Below are 16,911 nucleotides of genomic sequence, written 5' to 3'. Positions count from 1 at the left end.
CACTCGGCGGGGTTCGCAGCTGCCTCTGGAAGGCGGCTCGTTGTGCGAGTATATGGGCCACGATGTCTCAAATATGAGGGGTTTTGACTCCTACCAGCTCCTGACGCTATCCCTGGCAGCTCTAATGGCCAGGATCAGTAGTGTTGTGATAGAGGGTGCCCATACTAGCGCAGGAGCTGCCACACTCGCCCGGACCGTCCCCTTCTGGGGCCGGTTCCGCAGCCCGCGAGAGCCGACCGCGGGGCTGTGCCGCGGGTGCCTACTGCCGAGTGCCACAAACACTGCGCCGTCCCGCCATCACCTACAGGCTGTCTTATGTGATGGTTGGGATGTCCAAACGCCACCATCTTGGTCCTTGCGACCTCAAACCCGCGAGCTGTATGGGTGGTCCTGACGTCGACAGACGCCCGAGGACCACGGTGAAGCTGAGCCGGAACGCGTCGACAAGTCTCGTCTGAGCCCGTGGCGGTCGCCGGCTGAGTCGCCGTGCACGGCCCGGTACCTCAGGCGTCACCTCCGCAGCCTCAGGTCTCAAACTCCACCACCTCCGCCAGGACGCCGTCGGTGGCACGTTCGGCGGCGTACTTTCTGCAGCTCCATCTCGAGTACGGCGTCGAGCCTACTCACTCCTGTTGGATCTGTGCACTCCCTGGGTCCCAGGGAGTGCACAGATCCAGCAAGCGGTGCGTCCCGGCAGCGCGCGCAGGCTGCGGAGCTGCAACAAACTCGAGACACGCTTTTTGGGACATTTTCGACGCTTTTGGCCCACATACTCGCACAACATGCCAGGCACCGCGATGTACCTTTTTGCGCAAATGGTCAAATCAAGGTTTTGTAACGCGAGCTGTGCCACAGTGAAACGTACGTACTTTTAGCTTACTGGGAGAAAAGAGAGGGGGGGTTGTGTTCTCTAGGCCCCTAAGGGCCCTACGCGCGGCGTGAGAGCTCGGAAGCGAGCTTTGCACGGCGATCGAGGATGGCACGGTTCACCCCCTTCACCGAAGCGATGGAGATGCGTTCCGCGTGGTGTGACACAAATGAGAGGCGGGAGTGGGGAGGGAGGGTCTCTCTCTCAGTGAAATGGAACTAGCCAATACAAAACAGTACTTTATGTTCTCGCAGACTCGCCCCCTCTCTCGACCCTTGCGCTCTAGAGATAGCGCGACAGGGACCTATGAACCTATCAGTCAGTCAGCCAGACCTACCTACTCCTACATCCTACAAAATGCACCCGCACACCGTGGAGACTTCGTCCCGCATGATCAGACCCGGCTGCGCCGTCTGCGGTCTGGGTCTGCCGGCAGCTGCCGGCGCGCCCGCGCGCACCCGGCCACACACAGCCACCCGCCCAGTCCAGAACTCAGCCATGCTCGAGCGGCGAGTGCAGCCCGACCGCCGTGCTGAGCGCCGTGGAGAGCGGCCAGTTGAGAGGCCGCGCGACGCGCGCCGCGGCCCGCCGCTTGGCGCCCGCCGCCGCCTGTTCACAGCGGGTTTTAGTGTGAAGAGGCGCCGTGGCTCGCGCACACGCGGTCCGACGGTGGAGAGGCGTGTGCCGCCCCCGCCTCCTCCTCCCCCTCCTCCTCCACCTCCGCCTCGGCGGCCTTGGTGGCGGACGCACGGCACCGCTGCCCCCGCCTCGCCTCCCGCTCCTCCCGCTCCTCCCGCTCTTCCCGCTCCTCCTCCCACCGGTCCTGCGCCTTGTCTCGCCTCGCTTCGGCCGCCGCCTGGGAGAGAGGGGGGGGGGGGTGTTGGGGGGGGGGGGGGAGGCGAGGATCCGTGCTGTGGGGTTCGTCAGCAGCGTTGGTCCGCCTTTCGCGGCATGCTTTCGCGTGCTATCTCGCGGAGGGAGATTGGGGGGAGATCGGAATGAGATCGGGGGTGATCGAGAGGAGATATCGGCGGGAGATTGGGAGGAGATCGGGAGGCGATAAGGCGGGAGGTTGGGGGGAGATGCCGCGAGCCCGAGCCTCGCGGTAGTCATGTCTCCCCATATCTCCCCACACATCTCCCCATATCTCCCCATATCTCCCGCGCGCCTGAGCCTCGCGGTACGGCCTCGATGTGCCGTGCAGCGAGTCGAGCCAGCCGATGTTGCCGTAGCAGCAGCTGAAGCGCTGGTGGTGAAAGTCGTGGAAGTCTGGCTGCTCGTCGAAGGCTGCGATCCAGGGGAGGCGGTAGCCCGAGTGGTGCGTCTGGGTGCCGAGGGCAGCGCCGACGATCCACAAAAAGACAAAGAAGATGTGAGGCCGGAAGAGGACGAAGCCGGCGGTGAAGGGGACTAAGTCCGCCGTGAGGAGCTCGAGCGGGTGGGCGTGCACGGCGGCTAGTGCAAACGGCGCGGTGAACTCGTGGTGGATCTTGTGGATGCGGCGGTAGAGGGGGCCCTGGTGCAGCGCCCAGTGGGCGTAGAAGAAGAGCACCTCGTTGACCAACAGATGAGCGAGCAGCATCCACGCGCGCTCCGCGTAGCTGGGAAGGGCCCCCTCCAGCCTCACGCCGCGCTCGCCGCGCGATGCGACGGAGAGGTGGGCGAGGGCGAGCACATAGGGCAGCCCGACCAAGCACAGCTCGAGCACAGACACGGCCACCACGCGCGGGATGCGGCCAACCTCGACCCTCCTCTGCGGCTGGAGCTTGTACGGAGTCCCCGCGGCGACGGCCGGGCTCCAGAGCTCGAGAGGGAGGAGGAGGGCGCCGTGGAGGAGGTACGGCACAAGGAAGAAGAGGAAGGTGCAGACGCCGTACGCGTAGCCGGCGCCGCCGTCGTACAGGTCGCCCCAGCGCGCCGTCACCCCCGCCGCAAACGCGCCCCACGCCGCCTCGTCCACGCTCGCGAACCAGAGCGCCGCCGCCCACGCGGCGGGCGAGTTGCCGCACATCGAGACGAAGAAAAAGTTGGTGAAGCAGGCGCAGGCCGCCTCGAGCGGGTCGGCGGACGCCGCGCGCCAGACGGCGCCGACGCGGCACTGCAGCGGCTCGCACCCGCCGCCGACGAGGGCGGGGTCGCGCTGCCGCGCAAGGAGGTAGAGCGAGACCGCGCACACGCCGAGACCGTGGGCGATGTCCCAAGCGGCGTGCAGCGCGCGTGCGCGGCGGTAGACGGACCGCGGCGACGGGCCGAGGGGCTGCTTTTTGGGCATCAAGATACTCCCTACTCTTCCTTTCGCCGACGCGAGACGCCGCCGCGTTTTTCTTATTTATGTCGCGGCGTTGTTCCTTGACTTTACACCGCGCTTCGCCGCGCTCAACAATCTCTTCTTCACCAAGAGCCGCAGCGGATATCGTAAGAAGCGGTGGCGGGGCCGGGTGGCAGACAAGCCCATGAAGAGCTGGTATGCGGATTTGAGAAATGAGTCGCTTTGGAGAGAGAGAGATTTTTAGCAATACCAAACAACTGTTCGCTTTGGTCTGGACTGCGCGCGTGGACCTTCGCCTGATGAACAACTTGCACTACGGTACCAACACTCTCGCGGCCAACACTCTCGGCGGCACGAGGGCAAGGCTGGGCCTCCTATTTGTGCTCCCCTCCGGATCCCTCGCTCACTATTCATCTGACCACTCATCTGAGGGGCTTCTACGCGATCGGCCGCGCTCGCGTGTTCGCCGCCTGTCCCGAAGCCGCCGAACGTCTCAAAGTCAAGCAAACGCAGGTCTTTATCTCCCGCGCGAACCGGTAGTCGCCCTTCTTGTAGTGGGCCGTCACAGGTGCCTCCGCCTCCGCCTCCCCCTCACTCTCCTCTTCCTCCTCCTCTTCCGCCGCCGCCTTCTCCGCCTCTGCATCCTCCGCCTCCCCCTCCCCCCCCCTCTGGCCGTGGCCATGCATGCAGCATGCCCTATCACTAAGTCGAGCAGCTCCCGCTTGGCGTTCGTTGCCGAAGGCGACAAAAGCCCCCTTCCAGCCGAGCCGGTCTCCACCCTTGCACGCATGCGAGCTCGTAAGTTTCAAGTCGCCAACGAGGCGCACATGCCCGTCGCCGATGCTCGCCGCCGCCCCTCCCCCCGGTTCACGTCCCTCCCCCCGGTTCACGTCAGGTTGTTTTGGCACAAGAACCATCGCCGTTCTCACGATTTTGTAACGGTCGCCTCTCACGATGGGCTGCTTCTCCAGCCGCGTCGAGCCCTCGACCGAGAAGGAGCTGCCCGGCCCTCCCACCGCCGAACGCGACGCCCCGACGCCCGCCGATACCGTCGCGCCAACGCAGCCGACCGCCGCCCTCCCCTCCGCCACCGATCTCGGCGTGGACGAGGAGAACCTGGCAGAGTGGCGCAAGCGCGGCGGCGGCGACCTGGAGCCGGTCCTTAAATTGGAGCTCGGTAGCGTCGTCCCAGTTCAGATCAATGGCAGACTGTGCAACATGGTCGTCAACGAGAGAGGCTTACCCTACGTTGTCCCCGTGTCGCACCGCCTCGTGATCTATTCCTCAAACACTCCAGACATTGCTGACTTCTCAAAGATGCTCAAGTGCCACGGGTACCAGTACAACTACGGGGAGAAGGACGGCGACGAGAATGCCGAAAGCCTCGAGGGTTTCAAGGCCCTGCTCGCCAGGGCGGTGAAGGAGGCCTCCCCGGGAGGAATGGGCTTCAAAAGCATCGCCTTCGCGTGCCACGGCCCGGAAGCAAAGAAGGATGGTGGCAGCTACGACAAGTCCACTTTTGAGTGGGAGATCAGCGAGCGCGTCCGCGTCACGACCGCGGAAGAGCTTCGCGAGGAGGGAAACCCCGTCCGCGAGCTTATGCAGTGCCTCGCGAATGCCACCGTCCCGGGCGGGCGGGTGGACCTGCTTGCATGCAATCTGCTTCAGCTGGAGGAAGGCAAGAAGATCTTTGCAGAGGTCGAGGCGGCCACTAAGACCAATTTTGCCGCGTCCTGCGACCTGACTGGCAATCCGACGGCGCCGGACCAGAATTGGGTGATGGAGAGCGACAACATTGACATCTTCGAGTTCTACTTCGCCAAGGACGAAGCCGAGGCGTTTGAGGGAAACTTTCTTTCTGGCGGCTAGATGCTGCGGATGTTTCGTTCTCTGTCTCTCACTCGAGGCGTTGCCAACGCCCGTCGAGGAGGTCTTGAGGAGGGGCGTCCAGAGCTTGATCTCATTCACCTCATCGCACCCCCCCGGGCCAGCGTGGGGTTCCGCGAGGTCGACCTTGTACCCCTCATTGTACTGCCGGTGAGCTCTGGTTTCTCCTTGTCACCGTGCACGACCGGCGCGTTGGCCGGGGCGCGCATCGCGTCCGCCCAGGCGGCGAGGACGCCGTCGTGGGGCCGCCGGTGGTGGGCCTTGTTGTAAAGGTAGTCGCCGAAGAAATCGACTGGCATGCCCCGCTCGAGCGCGACCCGAAGGGTGGGAAGCGCCGCGGAGAGCCAAAGGCCGAGCTTCCGCTGTTTTGTTTTTGTTGCGTTTTTCGGCGGTAGTGATCTAATCACCCGAATGCCACGTTCGGATCGCTTCTCATCGCAAACCCCGTCAGCAGTCCTCCTCCGGGAATGTACGTAAGATCTACATACAACGAGAGAGAGCCCGCCTTGCAAACATGGGCTGCAAGCAACGCGGGTTCTGTGGTCAACGGGCGTTCGACCACGCCACCGGCCAAGGCTACGTCAAGTCACAGCGTGGCCACTACCATGATGGAATCTTCACCAAACGAAACAAGTTCAACCTGCTTCTCCACGAGACATTCGGCGGCGGCTTCTCGCCGCCTGCAGTTGCAAAGATCGACCGCCTTGCGCGCAAGGCTCAACGCTCGGGCGTTGACCGCACCGCGTACCCTCCCCACTCCCGCCTCTCATTTGTGTCACACCACGCGGAACGCATCTCCATCGCTTCGGTGAAGGGGGTGAACCGTGCCATCCTCGATCGCCGTGCAAAGCTCGCTTCCGAGCTCTCACGCCGCGCGTAGGGCCCTTGAACACAACCCCCTCTCCCTTTTCTCCCAGTAAGCTAAAAGTACACACATACAACGAGAGATCCGAGAGATCCCAGTAAGCTAAAAGATCGCCGAGATGCATCCGACGTATCCCCTCCTCGACCTCCTCGAGGCCCTCGCGTTCTCCCAGCGTCTCGGTGTGTCGGCGACGGGTCAGCCATGCCGCCCCCGCGCCCGCTTGGCTCACCATCTAACAGCGACGAGCGGTCCATGGGCCCGATGGTTGTCCCCTTACGGCGCCGCCGATCGGGTACCATCAAGGCTCCCAGGTCGCTGCTTAGCCCGACGTCAGTGCACGAGATGCTGGCCGAGACAGGCGATGACGCCCGACTCTTGCGCCTCCTCGAGGCTCTGTTGAAGAAGGAAGAGGCCGAGCAAATCGCCCGCGACAACGAGCTGCTGGCGTGGGGCAGAGGCGAAGCATGGGTGCCATGCGAGGCGGAGCCAGTTGACTGGCCCGACCCGCCACCGTACGAGGATTTCGGCATCTTCACTCTGGAGTGAGTGTTAGAGCTCTCGCTGCGGCGCGCTGCGAAGGCGAGCGCGCCAACGGCGTCCCTATTTCTCGCGGTCTCTCCCCTGAGGAGAAGCAGTCGAGCCGTCAAGTAGTCGGTCGAGCCGGTGAGGGTGCGGTATTCCATCTCTCTACAACTCTCAACTCCCTCACGCCTGATTTCTTGTACTAACTACATGAAACCTGTTCTACTGATGTACCGTTTGCACCGTTTGCACCGTTTCTAACACTGTTATTATGGCGGGGTCGTCCGCACGTGGATTGGCTCTCACGTGTTGAGGACGACCGTCGACCGCGGGCGCGCGCGCAGCGGCGGCGGTGTCGGACGCACGAGAGGGAGCCGGCGGCGGTGAGGCCGAGGACGGAGGCGGCGTGGTGCGCCGTCGCGAGCAGGCGGGCTGCTGGCGCCTCGGAGGCGGCGGCGGCGGCGTCGTCATCCATCTCCACGTCCTCCGGCTGCAGCGCCACCGCCCACAGCTGGACGCAGTTGCTCGGCTCGTCCCACGTGCCGGTGGCGACAATGCCAGCGCCGGCGGAGCAGGACGAGGAGCGCCGCCCGCGCGCGGGCCGCCGCGGGAAAGAGCGAGTGGCTTGCCGGCGACCACGGCGCCGCCGCCCGCAGGATCAGCGCCGCCGCCTCGCCCTCGCCGCTCGCGGCGCGCTGCAGCGGCGTCGGCTCGCCCTCGTGCAAGCTTGCGCCGCTGCGCAGCAGGGAGAGCGCGCGGGCGGCGGTGAGGGTCTCAAAGTGCGCGAGCGGCGTCCAGCTGCGGCTAGCGATCAGCCAAGCGGCGAGGTCGGCGTGGCCGCGGCGGTTCGCAACCTCCTCGGGCGTGCCGAAGGGCGTAGCGGCGCGGGAGGCGCCGTAGGAGGAGAGGAGCTTGACGACTTCGAGGTGGCCGAAGTGGCACGCGATGACCAGCGGCGTGGCGCCGTTGTTGTTCATGGCTTGGCCGACCGCTGCGCCAGCCTCGAGAAGCAGCCGGACGATGTCGAGGTGGCCCTTCTGGCACGCGAGGTACAGCGGCGTGATGCCGTCGTTCTTCGCTTGGTTGACCGCCGCATTGGACTCGAGGAGCAGCTGGGCGCACTCGACGCGCCCCTGCAGGCATGCCACGAGCAGCGGCGTGAAGCCGCCATCCATGACTTGGCCGACCGCTGCGCCGGCGTCGCGCAGCAGCCGGGCAATCCCGAGGTGGCCTCGGTGGCACGTGATGTACAGCGGTGTGACGCCTCTGGTGTTGGCTTGGTCGACCGCCGCATTGGCCTCGAGCAGCAGCCTGACGCACTCGGGGCATTCCTTCTCGCACGCGAGGAGCAGAGCGGAGGCGCCGTCTGGCTGAAGGGAGCAGCAGCTGGCGGGTCTCGTACACACGCTCCTCCTCAGGACTGACAGGAGGAGGAGCTCCAGCCGCAGCGCCGGCGGTTTCAATCACGCCTGTCACTCTACAAGCGGCCCAAAATCGCCCTCGAACTCCTCGAGGTCGCGCTGGCGCGCCGCGCCGTCCGGGCCGTAAGAGCCGAGGCTGGTCTGGGCCCGCTCTAGCCAGCCGTAGAGAAGGGGGCGGCAGCGCTTGTAGGCCAGAGCCCCGTCCACCGCCTCGTACCAGCGCATCGTTGCGGGCGGGAGGCGGAGGACGGTGGTGGCGAGTGGGAAGGCGCCGAAGCCGATCGTGGCGGTGGTTGGCACGGTGACGGAGGAGAGGGAGGAGCAGGCGTTGAAGGCGCTGCTGCCGATCGAGGTGAGGCCGGCGGGGAAGGTGACGGATGTGAGAGACAAGCAGCGGTAGAAGGCTTGCTCGCCGATGGAGGTGAGGCCGGCAGGGAAGGTGACGTTGGCGAGGGCGGAGCAGCCGTAGAAGGCGCAGCTGCCGATGGAGGTGAGGCCGGCGGGGAGGGTGACGCTGGTGAGGGAGGAGCAATGGAGGAAGGCGCTGCTGCCGATGGAGGTGAGGCCGGCAGGGAAGGTGACGTTGGCGAGGGCGGAGCAGCCGTCGAAGGCGTAGTCGCCGATGGAGACGAGGCCGGCAGGGAAGGTGACGTTGGCGAGGGCGGAGCAGCCGTAGAAGGCGCAGCTGCCGATGGAGGTGAGGCCGGCGGGGGAGGTGACGGAGGCGAGGGCGGAGCAGCCGAAGAAGGCGCCTCTGCTGATGGAGGTGAGACCGGCGGGGAGGTCAATGGAGACCAGCGAGCAGCAGCGGTCGAAGGCGTGCTTGCCGATGGAGGTGAGGCTGGCGGGGAGGTCGATGGAGGCGAGCGAGGTGCAGCGGTCGAAGGCCCGGTCGCCGATGAAGACGAGGCTGCGCGGAAAGGCGACCGAGACGAGAGTGGCGCGTTCGAAGAACGCCAGGTCCGGCAGGTGCGTCATGCCTTCGGGCAGCACCGCGTGCCCGTCGGCGACGACGACCTGCCAGCCGCCCACATCAAGAGTCTCGGAGCCGGGCGGCGGCGCGGCGTCGCTCGGCGGCGGCGCTGAAGGAGTCGAGGCGGGCATCCCATCCTGGGAAAAGAATTTAAACAAAAGAACTCTCTCTCACAGCAGACAGGCTCGACACAGGTGCGAACTGGCGCGTGCTAGTACTATCACCGGGAAAAGAATTTTAGGACGCCCGCGAGGTGGCACGAAGCGAGAAGCGGCGAGAGACTGCGAAAAGAGATAGGAAGAGGCAGACTCCCTAGGGTGGGCGACGGCTAGCGCATCACACCCCTCTCCTTAAAATCCCTGTGTGGTGGCGGCGTGCCGTCCTCCCATCCCTCCCTGGGGTTGTCTGTTTTCTTTCTTTCTTTCTTTGGCACGAAGGTTGCAGCGAGAATCGGAGAGAGACTGCGACGAAGAGAGATAGGAAGAGGCGGACGCCCAAGGGTGGGCGACGGCTAGCGCACCACACCCCTCTCCTTAAAATCCCTGTGTGGTGGCGGCGTGCCGTTCTCCCATCCCTCCCTTGGGGTGTCTCGTTTCTTTCTTTCTTTACACCGGGCACGGGACTGGCGCGCACTGGCACTAACACAGGGAAAAGAATTTTACAAGCAAAAGAATTCTCGCGCGAAAAAGGTCGGGACGCGTCTGTCCTCGACCCACCCATAACTTTTTTCCCTTTTTCTCGCATATGTCTCCAAAAGTACTCGAAAGATTCTCCGGTCCTCTCGTACACACGCTCCTCCTCAGGACTAACAGGAGGAGGAGCTCCAGCCGCAGCGCCGGCGTTTTCAATCACGCCTGTCACTCTACAAGCGGCGCAAAGTCGCCCTCGAACTCCTCGCGGTCGCGCTTGCGCGCCGCGCCGTCCGGGCCGTAAGAGCCGAGCCTGATGTTGGCTCGCTCCAGCCAGAGGACAAGGCCGGGGCGGCAGCGCTTGTAGGCCAGAGCCCCGGCCACCGCCTCGTACCAGCGCTGCAGGTCGCGCATCCTCTTGGGAGGGAGGCGGAGAACGGTGGTGGCGGGCGGAAAGGCGGCGTAGCCGACGGTTGCGGTGTCTGGCACGGTGACGCGGGTGAGCGGGCAGTCGCGGAAGGCGCCGTGGCCGATGGAGGTGAGGGTGGTTGGCACGGTGACGCGGGTCAGGGAGGGGCAGCCGCAGAAGGCGTAGACTCCGATGGAGGTGAGACCGACAGGGAAGGTGACGGAGGCGAGAGAGGTGCAACCATTGTAGGCGTTGTCGCCGATGGAGGTGAGGCCGGCGGGGAAGGTGACGTGGGCGAGGGAGGAGCAGCCGCGGAAAGCATGGGGGCGGATGGAGGTGAGGCTGGCGGGGAGGTCAATGGAGACGAGCGAGGTGCAGCGGTAGAAGGCGCCGTCGCCGATGGAGGCGAGGCTGCGCGGAAAGGCGACCGAGACGAGAGAGGTGCGGAGCTGAAACGTCCCGTCTGGCAAGTGCGTCATGCCTTTGGGCAGGACCGCGTGCCCGTCGGTGACGACGACCTGCCAGCCGCCCACGTCCAAAGTCTCGGAGCTGGCGGCGTTGCTTGGCGGCGGCGCAGACGTCACCATCGTGGAAACAAAGAAATCGCGCCCTCGAGGGAACGGCAGGCCGCGGCGGCGGCGCAGAACGAGGCAGAGGAGAGCGACGCGACAGAGGAAGATGCGACAAGGGAGAGCACGACGAGAAGGGGGAGACCGCGAGGTGGCACGAAGGTTGCAGCGAGAATCGGAGAGAGACTGCGAAGTGAGATAGGAAGAGGCGGACGCCCAAGGGTGGGCGACGGCTAGCGCACCACACCCCTCTCCTTAAAATCCCTGTGTGGTGGCGGCGTGCCGTTCTCCCATCCCTCCCTGGGGTTCTTTTCTTTCTTTCTTTTTAGCTTGTGTGCCGGTGATAGTACTAGCACGCGCCAGTTCGCACCTGTGTCGAGCCTGTGTGCTGTGAGAGAGAGTTCTTTTGTTTAAATTCTTTTTAGCTTGTGAACTGTGGTCCCACTCTCCCGTCGCTCCTGGTCCGGCGGCTGAACGCGTCCGCACACACCCTCGCCCTTCGCGCGGCGCTTACTCGCGGACAACGCGCTGGGTGCCCGTCGGCTGAGGTGACGGCTCGTCGATGTCCCAACCATTGTGGTGCACACTCTCCGTCTCATCACCTCGGTTCCAGTGGAGTTCAAAATAGGCGTAGCCGGCCTGCTTTGCTTCTTCGTAGGTGTAGCCGGCGGCCTTGCACTGCCTCGGACGGAACGTCGCGTGCCTAGCCTCCTTACATGTCATGCCGGCGGCCTTCAGCTGCTTAAGAATCGTTTCGGCTAGGAGTTGGTTGTGTTCTTGAGAATCCAAGATGCCGTTCAACTTGGAGCACTTGGAGTGCAGTCGGCAACCTCACATCCAGGGCCGGGGAGCTGAGAAGCGCACCCAGCGGGCCGGATGATTGGCATCGGGTTGCGGGCAAGAGAGCCCTAGCCCCGGGGGTGCGCGTTCGCAGGGCCGTAACACGGGTCTCCGAGGGTTAGCTCCGCGCTCCGGGTTTCCCCTAGCAGCAGACCGCCCCCTCTACTCGGAGCTAAAGAATACTCTCCGAGGGTTAGTCCGCGCTCCAGGTTTCCCCTAGCAGCGGAGCGCCCCCTCTACTCGGAGCTAAAGAATACTCTCCGAGGGTTGGACCCGCGTACCGGGTTTCCCCTTAACTGCAGGACGCCCCCTCTACTCGGAGCTAGTGATACGAGAATACGTACTGCCCCCACGCAGTACCTGTACTACTCGACGATAATACAAGAATACGCAGCTGCGAGGTACCTATAAAGAAACAGCGAGGTAAAGTTCGGCGGCTATGATAAACCGAAAGTTGTCGTAAAACGCGGGCGAAAGCAAAGCAGAGGGCGGGCGCTTTTTGCCGCAGCGATGCCCGCAGCCTGTCGAGCAGCTTCCGCGGCGCCCATGCGCCGCGGGGTTGACCGACAGCCGCGCCTCTCGCGCCTCCCGTGCCACGCGCGGCGACGCGCACCCTGCGCGCCAGTCGGCGCACTGGCAGCACTGCACCAGCCAGCACGGCGTGGAGCAATGCATCCAGGGCATTGTGTTGGGCGCCAACCAGCATGCCTCAGGACAGAGCAAGGGAGCATGCTGCGCACCCTGGCGCAGCGCCAGCTCGCCTCCAAACAGGCACTCTCACCACTGCACAGCCGCCCACGAGCGCCCGCAGCTGCACTGCTCAACATTGAAGCTCAGGAGCCTCCCCTTGTTGTCGCAGCTTTGTGCAGTGCAGCGTGCGAGCAGCGCAGCGCCAGGCCGACCCCTGGCACGCCCGGGCGGCTGTGGGACGGAGGCCCGCCGAGCGAGTGCGAGCCGCATCGGCGGCCATGTCTCCTGCCGCCGCGAGCGAGCGGCGCAAAGAGGCAGCGTCGCGCATGCTTTTCCGTAACGGCTCGCCTGTTTTTCAACTTGGCCGAAATCATTTCTTGTGCGATCTCTTGCATCGAATAGCCCGCACGCGTCATGTCAGCCGGGCTGTATCCGGCCAACACAGCGTCACCGCAGTGCAGCCCCGTCCGCTGCCGCAAATCTCGCAGTACCCCAGGTATTTCGGATGCCAGACAAAAACTTCTCCCGCGTTCGAGCGTCTGGGCGTAGGAACGCGAAAGCTCGGCACACGGTGGACTTTCATCGTTCATTTCTTGCTCTTGGCAGCTCAATTTGCTCCATTGGTCATCGAGGCCATCGATAGCTGCATGGGCATCAGCACATGAATACCCGGCCATCCTCAGTACTGACACCGCGCGTGGACACAGCGTAGTAGTAGTAGCACAAAACGTGGACATCGCGTCATCGAAGGATGCGCCGCGAGTTTTGAGCTGCACGAAAATGACGGCCAGATCCTCCTCTGTACAACCGGCATCGATCATGTGCTGCGCGCTGAGACCGAAACCGAACGGGCTCTCAGTGCACACCTCTGTGTACCCCACTTGCTTCAAGAGTCGCAAGCATTGGTGTCGCGGACAGTTGGTCTCGTCAACAGCCGAAAGGACTTGCTCGAAAGTAAATCCAGCTGCGAAGGCTCGGCTGAGATCAAAAGCGCGTTCTTGCGAAAGCACTAAGAGATGTCGGAGATGGCGGACTTGAGCCATGTCTTCCGTCTCGGTTTGTGCTGCCTGCGCCGTCTCGTCGTGTGCCTGCGCCGTCTCGATCGCTATGGTGAGCCTCTCCAGCACTCCTCGGAGGAGCACCACTTCGCCTGCTTCTTGCGCCCTCAAGTCACCAGCCTGCTTTTCCAGCAGCGCGATGCGCCTGTCCAGCGCGCCCACGAGGTGCTCGTGCGCGCTATGCTGCGAGTACGCGGACGCCAAAAAGACAACCAGGGCCACGCCCCCGAGCGATCTCTCCAAACCCAGCATGGTCGGATCGAACGACTCTGATAAGCGGCTTGGGGCAGCTCGGCGTAGGGCGGCAAGGTGGAACGCCGAGTCTCTCACGCTATCAGTGTCACGCATACAAAAAATAACGAGGTCCGATCGGGGCGCATGAGCCGGACTTGTGGGCCGGACCACCCAAGTCCTTTATCTGCGTTGTTGAGCCAGGACTCAACATACTCGTTCTGTTGCCATCCCAAACTGTCACTCCCCTCTCTCCCGGCCGGGGTGGGGCGCGCGCGGGGGGCGGCGGGTGTGCGGCGGGTGTGCGGGATGTCTGTGGGCCCGAGAGCGATATGCCATGTCCGCCTTGCGTTGAGGCCCGACCGTCTTTTTTCTGACCCTCGCTGTTCCCTCCCTCCCAAGCCGGACACAGCGGTGGAGAGAGACGAGCTGGAGAGAGAGAGGATTTGTTTCTCACTCCGGAGTTCGAATTCTTGATCGCAATGGCGTCTTACGCCACCGGCAACGTCGGAGGAAGCGCAACCACATCGGCGGACGACTCCATCGACGACAGCGCGATCGACTCCATCGGCGAGCGGATGGCGAGCCTGGCGGCCGCCAGCTGCCTCCGCACCACGCCGGTCAAGTACCACGCAACCAGGTTTGCGATTGTGGTTGGCCTTCCCCTCGTCGGGACGCTGACGCTCGGCGCCGCCATCGGGCCAGAGCTGGTCGCAAAGGTCGTCGTTTGGTTCGTCGCGACAGAAGTATCCGGCTTTGGCGGCGCGGACGGCCAGCTAGGCGACGGACATACCCTCCTCACGCCCCTGTGGTTTCGGCTCACGCCGGGCACGCTCCGTCAGTCACCGTTCGCAGACCCGTCGACGCCTCCTAGCGGCCGCAGCCGACTGGACGCGCTTGTCTTGATCAGCACGCTCTTCACCGCTGTCGCGACGATCGGCTCGACCGGCCATGCCCATGCGCAGGCGCTGCGCCTCTTTGCAGGCGCGTTCACCGCCCTGTGCCTGCGCGACTACAGTGCGTGGTGCGGCGGGCAGGGCAAGCACTTCTACCCGCTCCTGCTCAGTGCCGCGTTTGCTGGGCCGGCCGGCACGCTCGCTGCGATGCAAGCCACTCAATTTGCGCACATCTTCTTCTCGGGCCTGTGCAAGCTGGGCCCATGGTGGATTAACGTCGGTGCGCCGCTCCCCCCCCCCCCCCCTCTGCCTCGCCCCGCTTTGCTGCCTCTCTCTGCCTCCCGCCTCTCGACGGCCCCACCCCTTGCGGCAGTGCCAACCATGTTTGGGATGGCGCCGTGCTTCCCGGAGGCCGTGCGCGCACTCGCCTTCAAGGACGCCCGGGCGGGCGACGCGGCGCCGTCGGGGGCGTCCATGCTGCTCGCGCTCGCGGGCGTGATCGCCGAGCTGGCCGGTCCTTTCTCCTATGGCTGGCTCACCCTAGCCCTACGCCGACCCCGACCCTAACCTATCCCTGACCCCAGGTCCTCTCCTGTGGCTCGCGGGCGGAGTAGCGGCGCGGCTCGGCGTGCTGCTCGTGGGCGGCATGCACGCCTTCATCATCCTCGCCAACCCGCTGGGAGGGATCGGTGAGGCGCCAGTAGTTTTGAGGTAGATTCTCTCGGGCAGGGATCAACGGCGTTTGACGACGAAGAGTCTGCCTCGGACACTGGACACCGGCGCTTTCTGGGTGGACGAAGGAAAGGTGTGTGCCGCTTGCTCGCTCGCAGGCGAGTGGAACGCGGCAAACATCTTTCTCGAGTGGTACTTGTTCGGCCTCCACTCCTGCGCGCCTCGCGCCTTCCTGGCGGCGCCTCCGCCGCCCCTCGCCGCTTTCCTCCTCGCGTCGCAGTACTTCGCGCCCGTGCTCGGCAACCTGCGCCCGGACTCGATGTCCTACCTGCTCGCGCCGTTGCTCGACCTCCAGCGGCCACTAACTGAGTCGCTCATTCCTTCCTCCATCAGGTCGTACCTGCTCGCCATCCGAAACTACTCTGGCAACCACGCGACACACATCTTCGCCGCCAAGGCCTCCGCGCCTGCCAAGCTCCTACTATGAATGAGTAGTGACTCATCGTCAATAACCTTAGCGTTGACAACAGGCCTCCGCGCTCGCCAAGTTGAACCGGGTCCCCGGCGCCTTCGCGCTCTTCGCACCGGCGGACCCTGCGCTGCGGGTCCCCGATGCCGTCGTCAACCCGCTGAACTGGGCTTCGTTGCCATCGGCGGGGCCCGATGCCATCGGCGGGGACCGTCGGTGCAGCGGGTCCCCGGCCAATACCGCTATCAACCCTCACGGCCGCCCGCCGTCCACACCGCCAAGCATTTGGCCGTCGCCAGCGCTGCCGCGTGTGCGCGCACGTTCCGTCTCACGCGTCGCTGTGAGTAGACTTCGGCGCGGACGGTCTCCTCGGTGGCCTTGGGACGCTCGCACGCGCTCGCGGCAACACCAAGTGCCTCGGCTGGCTGCTCCAAACCTATGTGCTGCCGCGGGAGGAGGGTGCTGCCCGCGAGCATGTCCTGATAGGTCTGCCGCAGTTCTGCAACCAGGTGACGATCCTCGGCCCAGCTCGGCTCACCTCGGCTCACCTCGTATCGGCTTGCCTCAGTCCACTTCGGATCATCTTGGATCATCTCGCCTCATCTCGGCTCATCTCAGATCATCTCGCCTCATCTCGGCTCATCTTAGCTCATCTCGGCTCATTTTGGCTCATCCGCCCCTTTACGCCGCCTCCAGACCGTGACCGAGATCGACTTTGGGTCGCCCGGGCTTCTGCGCACCCTCGCGGCGAGGTGCGGGCTCGATAGAGGCGACCTGCTCTCGCTGCGCATCTCGTCGTTCCCGCTGCTGCCCGACCTCGCGACAGGCCGCTACCGCTGCCACTGGTCGGTCGTCGACGCCGTCGACGCCCTCTCCGCCGACCCCTCCGCCCCCACGCCAGAGCTACCGCCCGGGGCGCCCGCCCGCTGGGGTCTCTTTGGCCGCACGACGGCATCTCTGCTATGGGTGCCCTCCCTCATGCCCCCCTCCCCGCCCCACCCCCTCCGCCTCCCCCCGCCCTCACCACCACCGCTAACCGCCGCTTTGAAGCCATCAGCCCCCTGGCAGGACCTCGCCGGCGAGAAGAAGGGCGTGATCGAGTGCGACCTCTTCTCGGGCTTCTTCGAGGGCCGCGCGAGCGCGTGGCAGTTTGGCGACCCCGCTGGGAGGAGGACCTTTGACGCGCAGGGCCGCGACATCACGGCCAAGAAGGTAAGGTAAGGGACGACTGAGCGCCAGCCGCGTGCGGTGACATCTCCGCCGGCCCACGCATCGCTCGTCCTGAGCGTATCTGTTTGAGTACAATGTCATTCCTTCCTCCTCCTCGTCGTCGTCGTCTTCCTCGTCGTCGTCCTCCAAGGCGTCGGACTGTTCCTCCGAGACGCGAGACGTCCGACTCGTCCTTGTCGTCGGACGGAGGAGGCTTAGGCTTGCGCTTCTCCTCGGGTCGCTCGGGTCGCACCAACACGGACACGGTGTAAAGTATGGGGCGGCGTTTTTGTTCGGCGTCGGCGGGGCTGACATATGTGTCGCGAAAAAATAAAATCAAGCTTCAAGGTCTGTGCATCTTCTTCTTTGCGTCGCCCATGGCCCATTTTTCTCCGAAGTGCCCCTCCTCTTCATTATTTATACGTCCACGTCTT

General features: G+C 64.5%; 6 protein-coding genes across 6 annotated transcripts; 2 read left to right on the top strand and 4 right to left on the bottom strand.

Annotated features, from left to right (window-relative positions):
- Positions 1-1,120: 1,120 nt before the first annotated feature.
- On the bottom strand, positions 1,121-3,146 carry EMIHUDRAFT_361612 (hypothetical protein). The gene is made up of 3 exons (XM_005791181.1): positions 2,037-3,146; positions 1,554-1,724; positions 1,121-1,477 (listed from the first exon to the last, which is right to left on the bottom strand). Exons 1-3 carry the CDS (start codon positions 3,138-3,140, stop codon positions 1,361-1,363), a joined length of 1,392 nt encoding a protein of 463 aa, XP_005791238.1. The 5' UTR covers positions 3,141-3,146; the 3' UTR covers positions 1,121-1,360.
- Positions 3,147-6,033: 2,887 nt separating this feature from the next.
- EMIHUDRAFT_361611 (hypothetical protein) lies at positions 6,034-6,635 on the top strand. The gene has a single exon (XM_005791180.1). The coding sequence runs from the start codon at positions 6,232-6,234 to the stop codon at positions 6,433-6,435; it is 204 nt and encodes a 67-aa protein (XP_005791237.1). The 5' UTR covers positions 6,034-6,231; the 3' UTR covers positions 6,436-6,635.
- A 1,248-nt stretch (positions 6,636-7,883) lies between these two features.
- On the bottom strand, positions 7,884-10,430 carry EMIHUDRAFT_70135 (hypothetical protein; the record flags this gene model as incomplete). The annotated part of the gene is made up of 2 exons (XM_005791179.1): positions 7,884-8,849; positions 9,924-10,430. The coding sequence occupies 2 exons, from the start codon at positions 10,428-10,430 to the stop codon at positions 7,884-7,886; spliced, it is 1,473 nt and encodes a 490-aa protein (XP_005791236.1).
- A 492-nt stretch (positions 10,431-10,922) lies between these two features.
- On the bottom strand, positions 10,923-11,299 carry EMIHUDRAFT_224237 (hypothetical protein; the record flags this gene model as incomplete). Its single annotated transcript, XM_005791178.1, has 2 exons — positions 10,923-11,170; positions 11,248-11,299. The coding sequence occupies 2 exons, from the start codon at positions 11,297-11,299 to the stop codon at positions 10,923-10,925; spliced, it is 300 nt and encodes a 99-aa protein (XP_005791235.1).
- Positions 11,300-12,828: 1,529 nt separating this feature from the next.
- Positions 12,829-13,252, bottom strand: EMIHUDRAFT_224235 (hypothetical protein; the record flags this gene model as incomplete). The annotated part of the gene is made up of 2 exons (XM_005791177.1): positions 12,829-12,906; positions 12,977-13,252. The coding sequence occupies 2 exons, from the start codon at positions 13,250-13,252 to the stop codon at positions 12,829-12,831; spliced, it is 354 nt and encodes a 117-aa protein (XP_005791234.1).
- A 461-nt stretch (positions 13,253-13,713) lies between these two features.
- EMIHUDRAFT_109220 (hypothetical protein) lies at positions 13,714-16,489 on the top strand (the record flags this gene model as incomplete). Its single annotated transcript, XM_005791176.1, has 6 exons — positions 13,714-14,407; positions 14,501-14,641; positions 14,712-14,816; positions 14,958-15,192; positions 16,021-16,234; positions 16,337-16,489. The coding sequence occupies 6 exons, from the start codon at positions 13,714-13,716 to the stop codon at positions 16,487-16,489; spliced, it is 1,542 nt and encodes a 513-aa protein (XP_005791233.1).
- Between the last annotated feature and the right edge of the window lie 422 nt (positions 16,490-16,911).

The sequence above is a fragment of the Emiliania huxleyi genome (genome assembly GCF_000372725.1).
Source record: "Emiliania huxleyi CCMP1516 unplaced genomic scaffold EMIHUscaffold_115, whole genome shotgun sequence".
In the NCBI taxonomy this organism is placed as follows: domain Eukaryota; phylum Haptophyta; order Isochrysidales; family Noelaerhabdaceae; genus Emiliania; species Emiliania huxleyi.
The sequence above is the reverse complement of the archived record's forward strand: the minus strand, read 5'-3'. Positions and strand labels throughout refer to the sequence as shown.